Here is a 19,197-nt window from a genome sequence, read left to right on the forward strand (position 1 = left end):
AAACTAGTGTGTGTGCTCAGCAGATCTCTGCTGATCTTTGCGTTTACTGAAAATACATGTTTTACACATTCATTGGATCCTTGGCCCACGTGGAGATTTTCGAGAACTGTATGTTTATCAAGCTCTACTACTATAGTAAGAAGCAACCAAATTATGTGGTCTGTTCCAAAATACCTTTGCGCAGCGTTATTGTAAACTGCATTTTCTCTCTTTCCCTCTCATTCCTAGATACGGTCATCTTTATGCAGTGCGAATAAGGGATATGTTGTGAATTGGTAGTATAAAAATCAAGGGATAACAAAAGTGTATAGAGCATTTCTGTTTCCTCTTAGTACCACTGCTTTTAAAGTGTTAATATTTTATTTCAGTTTCTTTTTCATTCCCTCAATTTAGATCATATTTTTAAAAAGTTTCCTTTTCCATCAAGTAAATTAATGCCAGATAAAGGCGTAGTGATGGATAATTATTAGTATGAGGCAACAGCAGGATGGCATCTGTATGAGGCAGTGTGGTTCTTGGCTCTGAGTGTAGTGGGATTACATCTTGGAACAAGCTACTTTTTGTGCTGTTGATAAACTTCCTTAAAATTCTGGAGTAGTGTAAACCAGGACTGTGATCCCAGCATGATCCCAGGATGTGCCAGTAGCTTCAGAGCAGATAAATATTCTCCTCTGCTGTAAAACTTGGTTGACTGCTTTCTGCAGCAGTCTTCCACTGCTTCAGTAGTTTAGAAATGAAGGTAAATAGCCATAAAATTAACTGGAAAAGAGTGGTTTCTGGTACATGGAACACCTGTCAGCATTGTCTTGCACAGGGCATGTGGGTTACTTGTATGTAGTCTGAACTGAATCCTCCCCAGATGAGTACAGCCGTCTTTGTTGTGGAGATGTGTGGAAGGGAGATGATTTGCCTAAACAGAAACTGTTAGGATGGGCTTCTGTGGTCAAGTGAAGTGATCGTTGAGGTGGAGGTGACAGGGTACGATCCTTCTGCAGTTTGTTGTCCCACCCACATACACAGAAGACAGTGGAAAGAAAAATTGTCTCCTAACCTTCCCCACATACAAAGTAAGGAAAACTAAAGGGAAGGAGATTCCCTGTATGCTGCTGTGTGCCTCTTTTCACTGGAAGAAGAAAGGTAAAATTTGAGGTATGACTCCAGCATACTGGAAACCACAGCAAAAGCTTAGGGGGAATGTGGGAAGCAGGAAGTAACTGGGGTCTGCTGGAGGCTGGACCACAAACAGCTGACCACAGTCCGAGTCTGTTGAATTAGGTTCACTGTGATTGATCAATTCTGATGGTGCCTGCCTTTTCTAATGGCTGACGTGTGTTATGTTTAGTCATGCACTCCAATGTGATACTTATTTGTTTAAACTGAAGCAGCATTTACTTATGGTACCTTATGTTTAAATGGGGAGGGCCTTTCACTTTGTGGCAACTGTTTCGTTTATGGAATTTAACAAATTTTTAGTATAAAATATCTTTCTAATTTTCATACAGATTACCAAAGCTTTACCTGTGTGAATTCTGTCTTAAATACATGAAAAGTAAAAACATTTTGTTAAGGCACTCAGAGAAATGTGGCTGGTTTCATCCCCCAGCCAATGAAATCTACAGAAGAAATGACCTTTCAGTATTTGAGGTAGGTATATCAAAAATGTAAATTTCTGAAAGTAACCAGTTTGCAGATATTACAGACAAGTTGTAGAACTATTGAAAACTTTAACATACTTAAATACTTCCTTGGAGATTGTTCTTATACTGCAAAACCAAGTCCATCTTCCCTGTCCTGTTCCACCCTGCCACATTGTCTCACGATTCTTACTATCTTTACTTGTACTTCATGCATTAGCCAGCCTCTTAAGATACTTGCATAACATGTATCTTAAATGAGGATTGCAGTGGAAGCCCTTTGACTGGATTGCCTTTCCCTTCTCAGGAAAAGTATGTCTTGCACCCATTTACATTTGAGTGTCTTGGGTGTAGGGACAATACTAATTGATCTGTAGATGCTTCCAATGTAGAAAACCAAGCAAAGCAGTTTATTCTGTATTGTTCTAAAAATACAAATTTAGCTACTAAGTGCTTTTACCTTGCTTTTGGATGCTTGAAAAACTTTCCCTGAAACATGCTGGCTCAGTGGCAGAGGTTCAGTCCCAACTTCGGCCAGAATGCACTGCTTCTCATTTATAAAGCCTGGAGTTGAGCTTGTGGATACGTCGTCTTTTATAATCAAAACTATTCTCTTGGGAGACAACTTCTTTTAAAGTTTGATGTTTTAAAGGCATCCTGGACAATAGAATTCTGTTTCAGATAGCATTGCTGTAGTGACTAAAGCTATACATTAACCTCCACGTTCCTGTTTCTCACAAGTTGTTACCAACTGCATTAACAGAAGAGACTGCAGGATTTCTTTTGAGGCTGTTACTCAACAGCAAAATTCAGATGTGTATATTGTTAACTTCTTAATTGCAGGTATAGCTTCTACCTGAACATGTGTTTTCATATTGTATAAGTGTCTATTGTGCTTGGCCATTGCCATTATCTGTTCAAACAATGGTAGATGCAGTCTTGAAGTCCTTAAATTAGAACAAGATCTTAATATTTGGTTCCCATGTTTTTGGTTTTGTGCTATTAAAAAATAGCTATCTGCGTCAAGATTGCTTCCTTCCTGACTTGGGCAGTTTTTATGAAGATCATAGATCTGCCAGCAAAAAGCTTAAGATGTAAACAGACTTAACTCTCTTCCTATTCAAGAAAACAAATTGTCCTGGTCGGTCCAAAATGTCTTATGTTTTCTCTACTAGTGGGTGTTAAGAACTATGCAGCATTCAATAGGCAAATCCTGCTTTCTAGTTTATTTTCATTAGCTACTGCCAACAAGTGAATAAAAACTTTTTTTTTTTTTTTTTTTTTGAGTAAAGCTCTGGGAAAGGGAGTGAGGAGGTGGGGGATTGACAAAAAACACATGGAAGACAAAGTGCATGTGAAGGCAATGTCCTGATTCTTTCTCTGCTGCTCTTATTCTCTTTCTCTGTTTTAGGTGCTCCAGTAAGCACTTAGGTTAAAACTTCTGAAATAAAGTGGTGTGGGTTTTTTTTATTTTATTTATTATTTCAAATGTTAATGTCAGTTGTTGCTCTGGTAACTGAGAAACTTACTCATCAGTTGAGAAACTTACTCATCAGTTGATATCCTTCCTGATAGATAATTTCAGGAATTTTGTTCACCCATTTTCTGTTAGGCAGAATGAAGGGGTTGTGGTTTCCTTCATGCTTTCTGTTTTGAGAGAAATAGAAATGAGTTTGGCATTTAAGATGTATGTACCTCTGCCCAGAGCATGACTTTTGACAGACTTGAGAGAAGACTTCGACATAGTTTACTACTATGCTGTAGTCAAGGAGCTTTTGACAGATACTTGCTTTTGAACTTGCAGACCCTCTTTATTTTTTTTCTTGTTTTCCTTTTTTCTCCTCTTGTCATATCTAAAACTGATGAACAAGCTGTGTTTGCCTGGCATTTAAGTTTTTTACATTTCTATACAAGCATTCTTACTGAAAAAGCTTACATAATTTGGGGGTTATGGCTTACTTAGTGATGATTTCTGCTTGGTTAATATTAGCATTTAATTTCCATGCTTACTAATAGGTGTTACAAGGAATAAAAAGCATCTGGACTGTGGAGTGAGTTTTATGACAGTTTAATGTATTTGATGGGATCTCAAGTGCTGTATGCAAGTTTATTCTGATACCTTTAGAAGCAATAGCTGTCCATTAAATGTTTTTTTCTTTAATCCAGATAATTCAACTATATTACAGAAGTCACCTTGAAATCTCTTAAGTATATCCCAAAGGTTGGGTTTTACTCAGATTTGTAAGTAGGATTTTTACTAAAACCAAATTAGAACAGAATATGGCTTCTTTCTCTGCACAGCGTGCGTACCATATGGCTGGCTGTGTGAATGAAATACAGCTAGTGACTTTATCAAAGAACGTCAGCACAAGCAAACCTTTCCATTAAGAAGATTATTTAAAAATGCTGTTGCCTTTGACTGAGCCTTCCCTTTCATGGAGTAACTAATTGATCTAGGAAATCTGCATCTGTCTGGCTTTTCTGTAGCTGTCTGAGTCACAGCTTGACTCTTTACACTCATATAACATACCTAGACTAATTGTAGTACTTAGCCTGAAAATTCACTTCTCTTACTCGATAGCGTTTAGTCTGGCATAGACATTTTATCTTGTCTGATTTATCTAAAACATTGCTGTGATTGATAGGTAATTGGCAACTCATTCATTGGCCTTACACCTTAAGGATTCAGCATAGCACACTTGATTTTTTTGTTGGGTTTTTTTGATTGTTGTACACCACTGCCTTCTAGCAAACTACAGTTTATTGTAGTTTTAACTAGTACATTATTGTTGTCTGTGTCATATTCATTTTCATTCCTGGAATGAAGTGAAAGAGGTAAGTGTAACTTGAAAATTAAAAGGTGAAGTTACTTTGTTTGGTAAAACTGGATACTCAGAGGGTACATACAAATGCACGGTAATCGGTACTAAAACTGGAGAACTTTTATTTAACAAGCTAGGGCATTTCTCTTCCGAACCCTAATGTGGTGTTTGGTTTTGGGTTTGGTTTTTTTAATGTAACACCATATTGATGATGTTTTCCTTCTATGATAACATTGATTCAATAAGTTGTTTTGTCCTAACATGTTTGAGACATTGGAAGTAACTGCATCTGTCTTGCTTTCTAGGTTGATGGAAATGTGAGCAAAATTTATTGTCAGAATCTGTGTTTGTTAGCTAAGCTCTTTCTGGACCACAAAACATTATATTACGATGTTGAACCATTCCTCTTCTATGTCCTTACAAAAAATGATGAGAAAGGCTGCCATTTAGTTGGATATTTCTCTAAGGTAAAAAAAAAAAAGTGTTTGTTTTTGTTGGGTTTTTTTAAATCATTTGTAACTTCCCGCTGTCCTTAATACCTGTGCCAACAGCAAAGAAAAACAGTTCTGGAGCTTGAAATCATCTCTGTAAATCTCAAATACAGTGTGCATTGTCTCAGATCAGATACACTCATACTTTCTTGTCTCAAAGAGTGATGCAAATTGAGAAATTTCATGCACTTGCAGCAACAAGCACTGGGGTTTAGTTTTGTTGGTTTGGGGTTTTTTGGTTTAGTTTTTGGTTGGTTTGTTTGTGTTGTGGTTTAACCCCAGCTAGCAACTAAACTTCTCCAGCTGCTTGCTCACTCCCCCTGCCAGCGGGATGGGGAGAATTGGGGAAAAGGTAAGTGTCTTGTGGTTTCAGTTGAAAGTTAAATCTTTGCGCCGCCCCCCCCCCCCCCATCATTTTTGCAATAGTATATATAGCAAGTCTAATTTCTAAAAGTGCTAGCTACTTGAAGTGGTGATGTGTTTTCATGGGTTTACTGCTAGGAGTTCAGGCTGGCTATTTAGCCATAAAAGGCCAGCTGTGTTCATTTCTTGTGTACGATCTGATCTAATTGGTTACTCATTGCAGAGCATGTAAGAATGCATTGCCTAACTTTATAGTGGATGCTGCCTTTATGTTTTTTGGTGGATGTTTATTGGTTCGGGTTTGGCTGTGATTTTTGAAGCAATAGGTGGCTGCTATAGACAAAAATAATACGGATGTGGACAAAGATGACCAAAAATAATGTTCGAGTATTAGATGTGCCTGCAACAGGAAAAGATTCCAAATATTGTCCGTAAGAAATGTGATGAATTGATACAATTAGTCAGAAATTCAGTACTACTTGCCCCTAGTATCACCACCTCCTATCACCTATATGATCTTCTTTCTTTAAGAAGTGATTCGTATGAAGATACTATCTTGAAGTCTAAAAATCTTGTCAGAGTACCTGCATATTACGCAGGCATCTCTTGGGGGTGTGACCAATTCCTTCTAACATGTGGGCCTTCCTGGGATTAAAGTAACAGTGACATGTGTAGGTACAATTTGCTTTGTCTTTTATGTCAGTCAGAAGCTTTTGTGGCATACAAATGCATCCATTCTTATATAAGCAAGTATTTTCTAGATGTATTTAAGATACTGCACATGTTAAGGTGTGTGTCTCTTGCTGTTTGTTCCTTCTTTCAGCAAGGATGCATTTGCTTCCCCCGCTTCACCCCTGTTGCTTCTGGCCAGTCTGTTTGTCAGATTTGATGATCATAAATGTTTTAGCTATCTAAACTTTGGGAGAAAAAACCTCAGCTTCATCTCAAATTATTTACTCAGTTGCAGGTGTTGTCCTGTCCCCTTCCTGGTTTGGTTGTTTTGTTGTTGTTTTTTTGAAGGTGTATGCTCTTGCTGGCAGAAATGCTCTGGCTTTTCTTCCTTGATTACAAATACGTTGCCAGGATGTGAACTTCATGTTAGCAGCAGTCTTGAGAGTTTGGGAAGCCTGTACAGAGAAAATACTTCACCGTGCTGTGGAAACTAAGAGACCTTGGGAAATAACAGCTTTGGTATCTGCTCTCTCTCAGAGCTGGAGAAATGTTTGGAAACTAACATACTGGCATGTGATGCTGTCAGTGCCATCTTATGTGTGGAGGCTGAAGTGATAGGAGGTGTCTTGAACTATATACGTGCTTGCCACAACTTCTTGTCAGTTGTGCTGACCTGGATATTTTTGGTTGATTTATTTGGTCTTGCTCAAAACTATCTTGTGCTGATTTTGGGGTTGTTTTTCTGTGTGTGTAATCTGTTAAAGGTAACAAGACTCGAAGGCTCTTCCTTTCATCAATAAATCTGAAAGAAACCTATAACCTTACATTGTTAGAACAGCTTCCTAATTTAGTTTTTCCCTTCTGTTGTCTTAAACAATCAGTAATATTTGCCTTCATTGCCTGTATGTTATATGACTGCATTCTGTCTGAAAGAGCTCTGGCTTCTGAGTGTTCTGCCTTGATTTGAATCCAGGTGAGAAGCCTTCAGCTTTGAAAAAGTTAGTATGCTTCAAGTAGCAACTGCTTAGTTCTATGGGTATGGGGTTCCTCCCTTCCAGCCTGACTCCAGATTCATTGACAGAGAAGACAAAGATGGGAACTGGCAGGCGCTTAGTGTAGCAGTTGCAGAAAATACAACTTCACCGTGTGTATGGATATTATTTTCCACTTTCATATCCTTGACAGAATTGTCAGTGAAGCATGAAAATATTTCCCTCTTCTTCCTGTCCTCCTTTGCAGCACTTGAACTTCATTATGCTGTTTGGACAATAAGATGCTGAGTAGTTCACTAATTTAGAAGAATCTTGACTGTTATGTTTGATAATTCCTCCTTATAATTAAATATGAACATGGAATTATTTGACTTTGGTATTGACCCCATGCATCTGTTCACCTTATTGGGATATTTTACAAGGACAGTGGCAGGTGCAGGCAGTTGCCCACTTCAGCAGTGCTTTGACATACTTGATCTGTTTCTCCTTCCCACAGGAAAAGCTTTGCCAGCAGAAGTACAATGTCTCCTGCATAATGATCATGCCCCAGTACCAAAGGCAAGGATTTGGAAGGTTTCTCATTGATTTCAGTAAGTGAAGTGTTTTATTTACACTTGTGATCCAAGGAGCTGATGGCTGTTACAAGAAATTGTAGCATATGAAACTTTATTTAACTTGCTTTGTCGTTTTTATCAATAGATAATGGAATTTCTGTTTATATTTATGTAGGATAGAAAAGCTCCTTGAAGTGAAAAACTTACTGCTGCTCTGTTATTGTACTCGAGGAAATTGAGAATGAATCTCTCAGCAGTAATACCAGCTCACAAAGCTATTATCCTGAATGAATTGTCTAAATTACTTTCCACTTTGCTTTGCTCATTAGTATAAGAAGAGGCAATTATTTGTGATTATAGCTAAGAAGGTGTTAGTACAAGGCATTCTCTACATTCTAATATTCTAACTTATATCTTCTTTTAGCTAAAAAACTGTTTTAGCTGAAGAATTGCCACATAGAAGGAATGTATCGTGGTTTTTGTCTTGAAGTTCATCACTTTCTTTGTGGAAATTGTTACCAGAGAAAAGCGTAGGTGCTCATGGCTGCATATGTACTTGCTGCTTTATTTTGCTGAGTTGTCTGACCTGTTAGAAAGTTCAGGCACACTAGTTTAAATATAGATTTGTTATTCCCCAAATCTTTAAGCTGCAATGAAACTCCAGACAAAAATGTCTAAAGGAACTCTCAGATCAGTGTCCTCAGTACTACTGAATCCAGCTTTCTACTGTAATTTAGAGGGGAGATAAGGAATTAGTTTCTGGTTTATGTGGTTAGGCTTCACTATTACCTATGGGTTTTTTTAAAGTGCTGTAGAATCACGTGACAATAGAGATAGTTAAGACAGTAGGATTTCTGCCCTGAAGGTGTATGCAAGAACATTAAAATGCAAATAATAACGCATTGTAGTATAATGGCAGGACAAAGGCAGTAATTAGTAACTGTGGAGTTCGCAAATTCTGTGTCTTGTAGTGTGTTCTACCCACCTTGGCTATGCTAGAGTTCATAAGGATACTTAGTATGTCTCATCATTGCTTGGCTTCATAAACAGACCTTGCTATACTCCTGTGAGTTAGGTAATGATGGTTGCGGACCACTTAATCCACCATTGAAATGTAGCTGTCACTGGAGCAGAACGCAACAGCTGTTCCATTGTGTGCCTTCTGCAAGCTTATAGGAAAGGCAGTGAGAAGTACTGCATATTGTGGAACTGTGGAGTGAACTTTAAGCTTGCTTAGGTTGAAATTGGACCTGTTCTAGGATTAGGATCTCTTCTTGCAAAAAGAGATGGGGAGGTTTTACTGAGCGCAGCTGGTAAGTACTTCTGGGCTTTTTGTTTGTTACTCTGCGATGTCTTTCAAAAAAAGCACTCTCAACAAACGTTATTCTGGTTGAGTTTGTGATAGTTGTGTCTTCAGAACTGATGATGTGGCTGTGAAACCTGTGGATTCCACAGAAGGTCTGCATATGAGTATGTTGTGTCTCTGGAACTATGCTCTGTCACTGTGCCATGTGGTACTTAATCTGGAAAAAATCAGTAGGGTGTTCTGTCCCGCTTACTGTTCTGGGAAAAGAAGCACATTGGATTGTTCAAATCATTAGCATTTCTGCAATAACTTGCAACATGATCTAATGGTATCCTTAGCTTGAAGCTTGTCTGGTGCTACTCTTCGTCTTTCCTCTTTGCAGATACAGGCACAGCTGTATGCGTGCTGGGCATGGTCCGGAGACCAGCTTTAGTTTCACTGTAGCTAACAGACTGCCCGCTTTGTGAGTGCAGTCAGCCCTTCCGTACCTTTCCCTTTGTTTTCTGGACAGAGGTTCCCTTAACTAACTGGTATGGGACTGTCTGAGTTTCCAGCAGAATAAGGACCCAAGAGATGACTGAGAAATTCTGGCTCTGTAGCGAGAAGGAAGTGCAAACTAAATGAAAGGTAGTGAGAGAGAACTGCTTGTGGCTGGTTTTGCCTAGGTGTAGAAAAGAAGGTAAAACTTGCAAGGCCTCTTTTTGTGGCTTGTATTTATATCCTTTTGCAGGATGGAGGCTGAATGCCATTAAATGAGGCAGCCATAGCCTGATCTGGATTAGTGAGCACAAAATCTGTCTTTGCACAAAAAAAACCCCTTCAAAATCAGTTACCTACTTTTTTCCCCCCCTTCAAATTTTATTTGCATTTCTACCTCCTGGTTTGCAGTTGACTGAGTACCATCTTCTTGTACTTCACCCATTTTGTTCACTTGCAGTCTCCTCCTGATAACTGGCCTGGGAAGATGGGATACAACAAAACCCCAGTTACTATTCTAAACTTGAACAGAGCAAGTTTATCATAGTGTTACTGGCAACAAATATTTTAAACTATCTAGACTGTCATGTTCTCATTAAGTTATTGGATGATAAATTTCGTGCTCTGAATGTTAAGTCTTTGTTATGCAGGTAACACATCTGAACTGCTCTATCTTAAATTCTGTGAAGTGGTCGCTGGTACTTGCCTTTTTTATAACTGTAACTAGAACAGTGTTTAGACTGAAATAATAAAAATGTTTCTGAGCAAGTAATTTTCAGAAAATGATAGTTAAAAACCACAAAAGGGAAGGTCTCAAGAACTGTGTGCAAGCAGCGGACTGCTCACGATACTTTGTCTGTATCTAGACATTTGACAGTTAGAAAGGCTGGAAAGAACGTAGCCTTAAGCCACTACACAACTTCTGCTTTGTCAGCAGTCTCATGAAAATGTAGTTTGTGGTACAGAATATGCTGCTTTTTCGGTAAGTGAAATGCATTTGTTTGTTCATATTGTGATGCATTCTTTTGTATTGAACCAACTTAACCTGTACAGATGAGTCTATGTGGTCATCCCTATAACTTGCAAGAGAAAATAAATTATTCTGCTAAAAGAAAAATAGGTATGTTTTCTGACCATTGAATTTTTTTTCAATTTAACTCTTTGCAAACTACATTTAAACTTCTCTATATTTCAAATAGAAACTGATAATGCTGTTACTACTTATTCTGTAGACGCCAACATAAAGCTTTGTGTAAGGTCTGTCTCTACAGGAATCTATAACTTCACATGTGGAAAAAAGATATTTAGGAAGTGTACTTTAACTTTTGTGAGAAGAAAGCATGCTGAAAAATGCCGGAGTTCTTAGTCTGATCATCTTCAGCAGATTTTTTATATGTAGTTTTCTGTATGTCATTGGTCATTTAAATAGAAATGTTGTTTTTAAAAACAATACTTGTGTCTGTATCTATTCTGTCTATTAAAGCCTTGAAAGATATATTTTTTTTTTGTAGAGAAGTTAAGAGTTTGATAGAAACTTGTTGAGCTGTTAAGAAATGAGAAGACGAGACGTTTACTTGTAAATATTTATCAGATGGTGAAACTGTTGATATGTAAAATTGCAGACTTGATAGTCCTTCATTTCACTTAATTTGTTTCAAGATCAAATCAGTTTAACCTGTTTTATTTTCTAGAAGCATGTCATACTGAAGACAAAGTAGTTTATATGAAAGTCTTCATTTTGTTTACACTGAGTATGCTTTGTTAAATATTATTTTATTACAATCTGATTTTTCATATAGAGAACCTAATTTTTACTTGGAGTGTACCTGAATATACAAAAGCAGTTCCTGCAAATGAATAAGGGTCTTAATTTCCTTGTTATATTTTTACTTTCCTGTCTTTTACAGGACTGGTAATTCTTGCCAAACTTCTTGGGTTGGGGCTCTTTGTTTGGTTTGCATTTCCTTGTTCTTCTTGCATTATGTGAGGTTGACTGGATTGTGATTGCAGGGTTGTACCTGAGGGAGAATAATCGACTTGTGCATCAGGTTTTTGTATTTGCCGTAAATTAAGATTTGGACAAGTAGACTCCAGCTTATTTTGATCCAGAAATAAATCAGAGATAAGTTTTTCTTTACTTTCTTGATTTGAGCTCTCACAAAGCTTAAAATCTTCATATGCTTTATTTCTAGTCATTAGGCTGCCATGCCAGAACATATTAGTATTTCTTTATTTGGCATATTTAATAGAGAGTTCAGTATTACTGGAATGTAATACTGCAGTATTTCATATTTGTAAGTGTAAAGCCATCTTGGAATTCTCACTTCCTCACAAAGCTCATCTCAGCCCAGTCCCATACTTCTGCTTACTGGATTGCAAACGCCATGCTGGAGGCCTAGCAGCAGCTGGAGGAAAAAAACTGCGTGTGACAATATTAGGATAAACCTTTCAAACTGCTGGCTAGTATGTTGATGGTTCATTTGCATCACAGTGACAACTGGGCTCAATGCAGAGGAGCAAAGCCCCTGATAGCCTTTTGTTATCTATCTTGAGGGTTTTCCTGGTCCAATTGATTGTAGCACTTTCTTCCTGCCCTTCAGAATTCCTTCTTTTCATTTGGTTTATCTGTCATTGTGAAATGATTATTCTTCCTTGAGAGAGGAAATGTGTTTTAATGATGCTTGGATCCTAATTGTCTGGGGTTTTTTTTGTTTCACTTGTCTGTGTCTTTGCAAAAGTCGGTGCAGCCCCATTAGCTTGAACTAACCCCCGATTCCTTTCAGGATGTGTAGCTCAGCCTTTTTATTTATTTATTTATTTTATTTTAATTTTTACTGTTTTAGTCAGGAGACCATGATGGGGAAGGTCAATTCAAGTCTGTGAGTGGAAGAAACAAACAGAATTTGTCTTACTTGAGAAGTTGTGTTCTGCTGTAGGAAAAATGGCTTTGTTGAATGTCCTTGTTAGCTCATTTCCCCAAATCTAATACCTGTTCCTTGGTCAAGTATTTTTTTCTTGCTCTGTTCAAATGGGTGAGTAAATCTGCAAGTCCTGATTTGCAGAAGCAGCAGAGTACCAGCAGTGGCAGCACTCGTGCAACAGCTGATGTATAACCCCAGGGAAGGCAAGTTTCCAAGGGATGAGAGGAGTAAAATGTTGGCTGTACAAGTAAAGGGAAAATAAACTGTTAATGAAGAGTTACATCTTTCCTCCTAAATACTTTTCATGAGTAAGCGTCAGAGCAATTGATAAAGGGGGTCAGCACCATTACCAAATATTTATAAATCAGTAACAGAGAGAGATACCCACTTTCTAGCTCAAAGTCAGTTAGGTTAGTGGCAACATTCATTAGCCTACATTGCTTCTCAGTAGGAGATGGCTCAGCAAAGGCTTGTGAACAAAATTTGGTGGGGTGGAGTATTCATTTGCCATTTACAGCTTTGAAAAGCTTGATTGAAGATCTGGAACTACAGCTTGTTTCTTTGAACTTGGTTGTTCCAGTCCAGTCTTCTCCCCTGCAAATTCCTACAATCACTTGCCCATCTGCAATCGTTTAAGGGCTTTTATGTGCAAAAGCTGAGTCAGTTCTGGGCTGGAAGTGGGTGTGGGGGGGTAAGGACAGATGTCCTCAAAGGTGTTAGTTAAACCCAGATCATGTCCCGATCTTGTATGCGGCTTCCATTGAGAATAAGGGATGGTGATGGGGTAGTGAATAGGCAAAAAAGGAGGGATACATTTGCAAAGTGCCTTCTTGAATTCTTCCAGTTTGTACTTGTTTCAGAAGATCTCTGTGGAAATGTGGAAGATCTTCATTGCTTAGGGCTCAGTCATGCAGAAGTGGTAATCTTGTGGATTAAGTCCACAGGATTACTTGGGGCATAAAAGCTGACCCACAAGCATTGGCAGGTGACACAAACCTGTGCTGATGGGAATGAGGGCACTTCATTTATTTCCTAGTACCAGTAGTTTTGAGAGAGTTTTGAAACAAGCTGAGAACTGCGTTGCATGAAACCTAGGATAGTCTTCAGACAAAGTTTAAGGAGACTCATGAGTACGAGATTTTCTTCTGGTCCGTAGTGCAACTTTGTTCTCCCTACAGATTTGGTAAAGACCTGGTCTAGCCTGTAAAATCAGTTTTTCTGTGAAAGGGAGGAGGTTTGGCTTCTGCTAAGGTTGAAGAAAAACATGAATACAGTTCAAAAATAAAACCGCTGATTTCTAAATATGCTCAATTCGAAAAGCATTTTCTCTTCTAGGATCACCTAGTTCCTTTAAACCAGTTCGTGGCTCCAATACTTTAAAAGCGCTATCTTCTGATAGAGACAAAAAGTGTTGATTTGTTGTGTGTTTTTTTCTTTAATTGAAAAAAAAGCATCTCCTTTACACAATTTTGGGCCTAGTTTTCTCACTCGTATCCATTACTGTGTGTTGGATTTTTGCATTGTCTTCGGAAGGAGTCAGGGTTCGGCTTTCCATGGCAAGTAGCAGTTTGTACAGCAAGTTGCTCTTCCAAATCAGTCTTCCACACTGGCTTTGTGGTGCTTTGGTGTATTAGGAAGGCTTGGAAACATTGCTGTGCCAGAAGATTGATTTCATAACTTTTACCTCTTTTCCTGCTGCAGTGTTTCTAGGCTTTCTGGTTTAACAGCAAATTAGGTTACTCCTCTGTGGAAACCTGTAAAGCAGTGGCTTCTGGTGAACCACCATGTTTGTGCAGTTATCCCCCAAAACCAGGCTGAACAAAACTTGAAACTAGTGATGAATAACACATGGCCTGTCATTTAGGTAATTTATGGCTGATAGATGATACTAGCATTTGAGAAAATGTCATCCCTGTTTTGAAGACAAGTAACTTTAAAAAAAAAAAATACGAGTAATGTGATGGAATTAAGTGGTGGAATAGAGAAAAAAATGCCACCTGAAGTTTTCACAGTGGCTCTGGGGAACTAGTGTATCAGGAAAGGAAGAGCCTTGGAAAAGGTAGCAAATTGTATCGGTTTCCTCTTCATTATGATGAGTTCACACAATTTCTTTGCTGCGTAGCCTTAGCTTGTGTAAAGTAGCCTTGTAGTAACAAGGAGAACTGATGTAAAAATCTGTATTCAGCTGGAAAGAAGACACAACCTTGAACTGAGGGAACTTGCATTCTTTATAATAATTCATAAATTTAACGTTGGAAAACCAAAGCAGACTAGGAAAAAAAGAAAAGGTAAGGGTGGATGCTGTAATGGAGTATATCTGTGTGTTCACTTATATGGCATGTAAGTTGTGGCTTGTGGTATGCTTATGGAACTACTGGGAACCACTTCTGGTACCTGCCTGCTGTTCAGAGCTAGGCCCAAGCTGCAACAGGCTCTAAGTGGTTGGATCTACTGCTTTGGTGTGTGTTTATATAGAATTGATAGTCTAAATCCCTTAATCTGGTCGTGGGAAATAATGCTTTGTCTGAAAGTAATGTTTTCAAAGACCTACTTGAAGAAAATCAGAGGGAATTCTTTTAAATTAGAAGTACTTATAATCAAATATGGATATGAAATAGAAATAACATTCAAAAAATTCGGGTGTCTGTGGAATGGTGAACTCTTTCTGTAAACAGCCCTTATGCTGTTCTCTTCCAAAGCCTGTTGTTAAGATATTTTACAGTTTGCTGTTACAAATACTGAAATATAGCAGAACTACAATCTAGGAATAAACACACTTTAAAAAAAACCCAACATGTTTACATTCATGCTATGCTCTGTGAACAGAATTGAGATGGAGGTGAAGTGGTACCATTTGTTTTTTTAAGATAAAATTTATCTTAACCAAAAGCATTTTAGCATTCCCTTTTTCACATTAGAGTCCTGAAAGAATGATTTTGCTACTGCTGAGGGTGTGGCAAGCAGGGTGAAAATGAGAGGCTGAGGGTGTAAAGGAATAGGATTTTTTTTTAATAGGCTTTATTGGAAAAATGTATTCTCAGACTGCACTTGTGAAGTCAACACCACAAATCTAAGGATCTCTATAAAATAAGCCTGTGTCGTTTATTATCTGTGGTGGTCCATACTGAATCATTCTGGTTGGTTGGGGGTTTTTGTTTGGTTGTTTTGGTTTTTTGTTGTTGGTTTTTTTTTTTTTTTTAAACTACTGACTGACCTGTGTACCCCAGTACAGAACACTGTGTCAGTCTTCTGGTCAGTTTTGTTGGTGTTTTCACGGATGTATTGTGTCCAGATGAAGGGTTGAATTACCTGCCTTTTTTCTCTTTTTTTCCTTTAAGAGGGAGTTGGAAGCGTGTGTCTGTGGGAGCTGTGAATTTGTGAGGGAGCCTAAATGCTGCTGCTTATTTTATGGTCTTTTCTTGATGATTGATTATGTTGCTGACCTGAAGGCATGAGTTTGGCCTCTCCTAAATAAGTAGTAAGGAGCATTCTGTCAAGCTGAGATTTAGATGAGGGGGGAATAAAGATGGATTTTGAATCAAGCTTTGTTGACTTAAGATTATTCCAAGAAAATCAGCCTCTTGGGATTTCTTGGCATCACTTTTATATAGCTGCAAGACACTGTGCATTTATCAGAACCGCAAAAGAAAGCAGGCATGTCACTTCAGATACAGAAGCTAAGACTGTTTTAACTGAAGAGCATCTTATTTCAGATAGCATTGAAAATAGCTAAAAGGCAAGGCCAGGGATGGTAACAATGAAAACAAATGTTTGTTGGACAAAGCTGTCTTTACAGGGCATTAGTGAACAGGAGAAGCCATCTGCTGAAGACTGGTGGCTGAAAACAGATTTTAATTAAGTCATGCATCTTTAACAATCAGGATTTTCTACTTCTGGCTGCAGAGCGTAGTTCTGTTGCAGCAAGTCAGTGGCCAAAGTGGGTATTTTGTAGCCTGTCACCCTGTTGTTGAGGCACAGTGGGATGCCTCACCTCAATGAAGTGACCTTGTGGCTTTCTTAAGAGGTGTCTGTCTTTTCCAGTGCCATCATTTTTATCAGGCATTTCTACCTTCTTGTAAAGATTTTTTTTTTTTTTCCTGCTCTTTTGAGTTAACAGTAGGTATTTAGCAGATTGCCATGTCTTGGCCTTAGCTTTTTAAAGAGTGCTGTAATAGGTGGTTTTTTGTGTTCAGTGTTTGGTAGATAATGCATGCTTTTTCATCACTCTGTTTCTGTATCTGCTGGCTCACCAGGTATCACCGTGAGATTCCCTAATAATCTCCTTCATCCTGTTGATTCTTTCTTCTAAATAGCACTTGGTTAATTCCTTGTTCTACAGCATGCCTTAATAGAGCATATGAGCTGCAATGACATTTTGCTGCTCGCTCAAGACAAACACAGTTTGCATCTTCAGTTGATGCAACAGAGTATGTGTGTTGTGACTACTTACCTGAACAAATACAGTATTTTCAATTATTTCCTAGGTGGGGCTTTTGACTTCTCAGTACTGACTCCCCACTTACCTTTTGTTCGTGTTCTTTAGTACTACTGGCCTATCCCTTGTAGGTATGAACAAAACAACGATAGGAAAAGCACTTGGGCTCTGGTTGTCTACTGTAAAACTGTTAAAAGCATCCCTGATGCAGTTTTGGTCCAGGGCATCTCTCGCTTTCCAAGTGTGGTAACAATCTGCCTGAGCCATGAATCTTGGAGAATTACGTTAACAGCCAGGTTAACACTCTAGCTGAGAGGGGGCTTGGTGGTGTGGATGCCATCTGTCTGTGCTGGTTGGCCTCAGTGCTCTGTAAAGGTTCTGGCTGTATTCAGTTTACTTGTTACGTCAGGTGTAGCCTCGCAGGTCCATCTTCCTCTCTTGTCAATTGAAGTCTTGACAGCGGAGGAAGTTGAGGCTTGTTAGAGAACATAGGGTTTATAAGGAGGCAAACAGGTAGTATTTTCTAATGAGTATTTTTGATATATTTCTAACAATGGTATTCATGTGCTGTCAACATTAAGCACCAGAAGGTAATGGCAATTAGTAAAGGAAATTCATTCAACTCTTAGTTGTATAAACAATTTACTGTTCAGTATCCTTTGTTTAATAATTAAAATATGTAAGTGAAGTCATAACTTAAAACATTGCTTATAAAACGGAGAACAAACCAACCTTGTTAATGAACTTTTGAACTACTTAACCTACTGACAAATTTATTCATCCAGCTGGTAGTCAGGACTGATGCCCTCTGTGTGTGCACGTCTTGCTTTTAAGGGTACTTCAGTTTCTTTTCTCTTGCTTATGCTTTCACTTGGCTTATAAGTAGTCCACTTTGTACACAGAACCTCCACTCAAGGGGTTTACTGGCAACTGGCACAGGTAAAATAAGTGTTAGCCAATTAATTCACTCAAAGGGTGCCTTTTGTTGGTCTGACTGTAATGCAGTCATCTTTACCTTTCCTTCCCTTCATGAAGGGCATTTGTTTAGCCGTAACCTCTTCTGTGAAGCCTTCCATAAAGGCACTAAAGGTTTTGGCCCCCCTGTGTTGAGTTTACTTGAGGATGTGGAGAGGAATGAGAGCTGGCATTATTTCTTGTAACAATAATGAGAGAATCTTTGGCTTACTCTGTTCATCACGAAGAAAGCTTTTCTTTAACCAGACAAAGAAGAAAAGAGAATGTAGCAGGTTGTTCACTGATCTAAGCATCTCAAGTTACAGCTAGTCTGTCTTTTTTTTGTAGTGTTTGTGTGGATCTTGGCATTGGGGTCCTTTGAAGCTGCCTGAAAAGTGCTTTCAAAGAGGGTACTAACACCTGTTCAGGGTCCTCTATCTTTGACCTTCCTTCCATTGACATAGATAAGAACAGTTCAGAGGCACGCAGAATAGTTATGGAAAAAACGGTAACATGAATTATCGTTTTAGGAGTCTTAGGTCTTAATAAGCTCACGCTTTCACCTTACCTATTTTTGCCTTCCACTCGTGGTCATACCTCTGAACTTGGAATGCTGAGCTGACCGAACTGCATTGAGCTGTCCTGTCTGAGTACTCAGCTGTATGGATTTTTCTGACTACCCTTTTGAACGTGTGTCTTCAAATCTTGTTCATATAATTTCAAAACAAAGTATTTGATGTTTTATAAGACAAAATGAAGTCCCTTAGGGTAACTCAAAATGTTGGTTTGAGGAAATCTCTTCACTTTAGATACTGGTGTATTATAAGAACAGTTACTAGCACTTGCTGTTCTTTCAGATCTCTGGTTTGATACAGAACGTTGCATGAAAACTTAGGAGTTCTTCCTTTCCATATTAAGGGACGTATTTTACTTGGTTATGTTTCAAGCAAAACAATGTTTAATGGAGAAGTGTTTGATTCCATCTGTCTGAGTCTGGTAATTCATTTGTGGGGGCTGGCCTTTAAGGAGACCGAAAAGGACTCGAAACGTGCAAGGGCAAATAGTTCACTGGTTGCTTCTTTTGTTCTGGATAGATTCTCATGAATCCATTTTCTTCTGACACAGATATTAACAAAATATAAATAGGAGTTGAACAGTGCTGATTACATAAGGGCAGTCTGCTTACGACTTTCAGAAAGGCTCCATTTTATGACTAGGGGCCTCTGAGGAGTAGATCTCAAGCTGTTTCCAACTTCTGGCAGTAGTCTGATTTTTGTTATGGCTCTCTTGTCTGCTCCGGGTTTTCAGCAGTGCATTGGCATCTTTTATAGGAGTATCTGGAAAGCTTTCATAAGTAACTTGATTCTGTCTCCTGTGTGAGAGTTACTTCGGTGGTGTTGGGATGCTTTTGCTACGTGTGGAAGTGTATGTAAACGTTTATATGTGTGATTGTGCTGTGCAGGCGTAACTGTGGACCTGAGGCTGACAGGCTGAAGCTATACAATGCATGAGGGAAAGCTATTGTCCTTGCAAATGAGACTGAAGTCCAGAATGCTAACACAGTGTTATTTTTTCA

General features: G+C 38.5%; 1 protein-coding gene across 6 annotated transcripts in view; it reads left to right on the plus strand.

Moving 5' to 3' along the window:
* KAT6B (lysine acetyltransferase 6B) overlaps positions 1-19,197 on the plus strand; it is a 118,265-nt gene that overhangs the window by 78,261 nt on the left and 20,807 nt on the right. For all 6 annotated transcript variants that reach the window (XM_037400007.1, XM_037400006.1, XM_037400010.1 and 3 more), the window contains exons 10-12: positions 1,503-1,644; positions 4,762-4,923; positions 7,471-7,564. In XM_037400007.1, coding sequence (XP_037255904.1) covers positions 1,503-1,644; positions 4,762-4,923; positions 7,471-7,564 — 398 coding nt within the window. The remainder of the gene's footprint in view (positions 1-1,502; positions 1,645-4,761; positions 4,924-7,470; positions 7,565-19,197) is intronic.

This window comes from Falco rusticolus, chromosome 9 (assembly GCF_015220075.1).
Source record: "Falco rusticolus isolate bFalRus1 chromosome 9, bFalRus1.pri, whole genome shotgun sequence".
In the NCBI taxonomy this organism is placed as follows: Eukaryota; Metazoa; Chordata; class Aves; order Falconiformes; family Falconidae; genus Falco; species Falco rusticolus.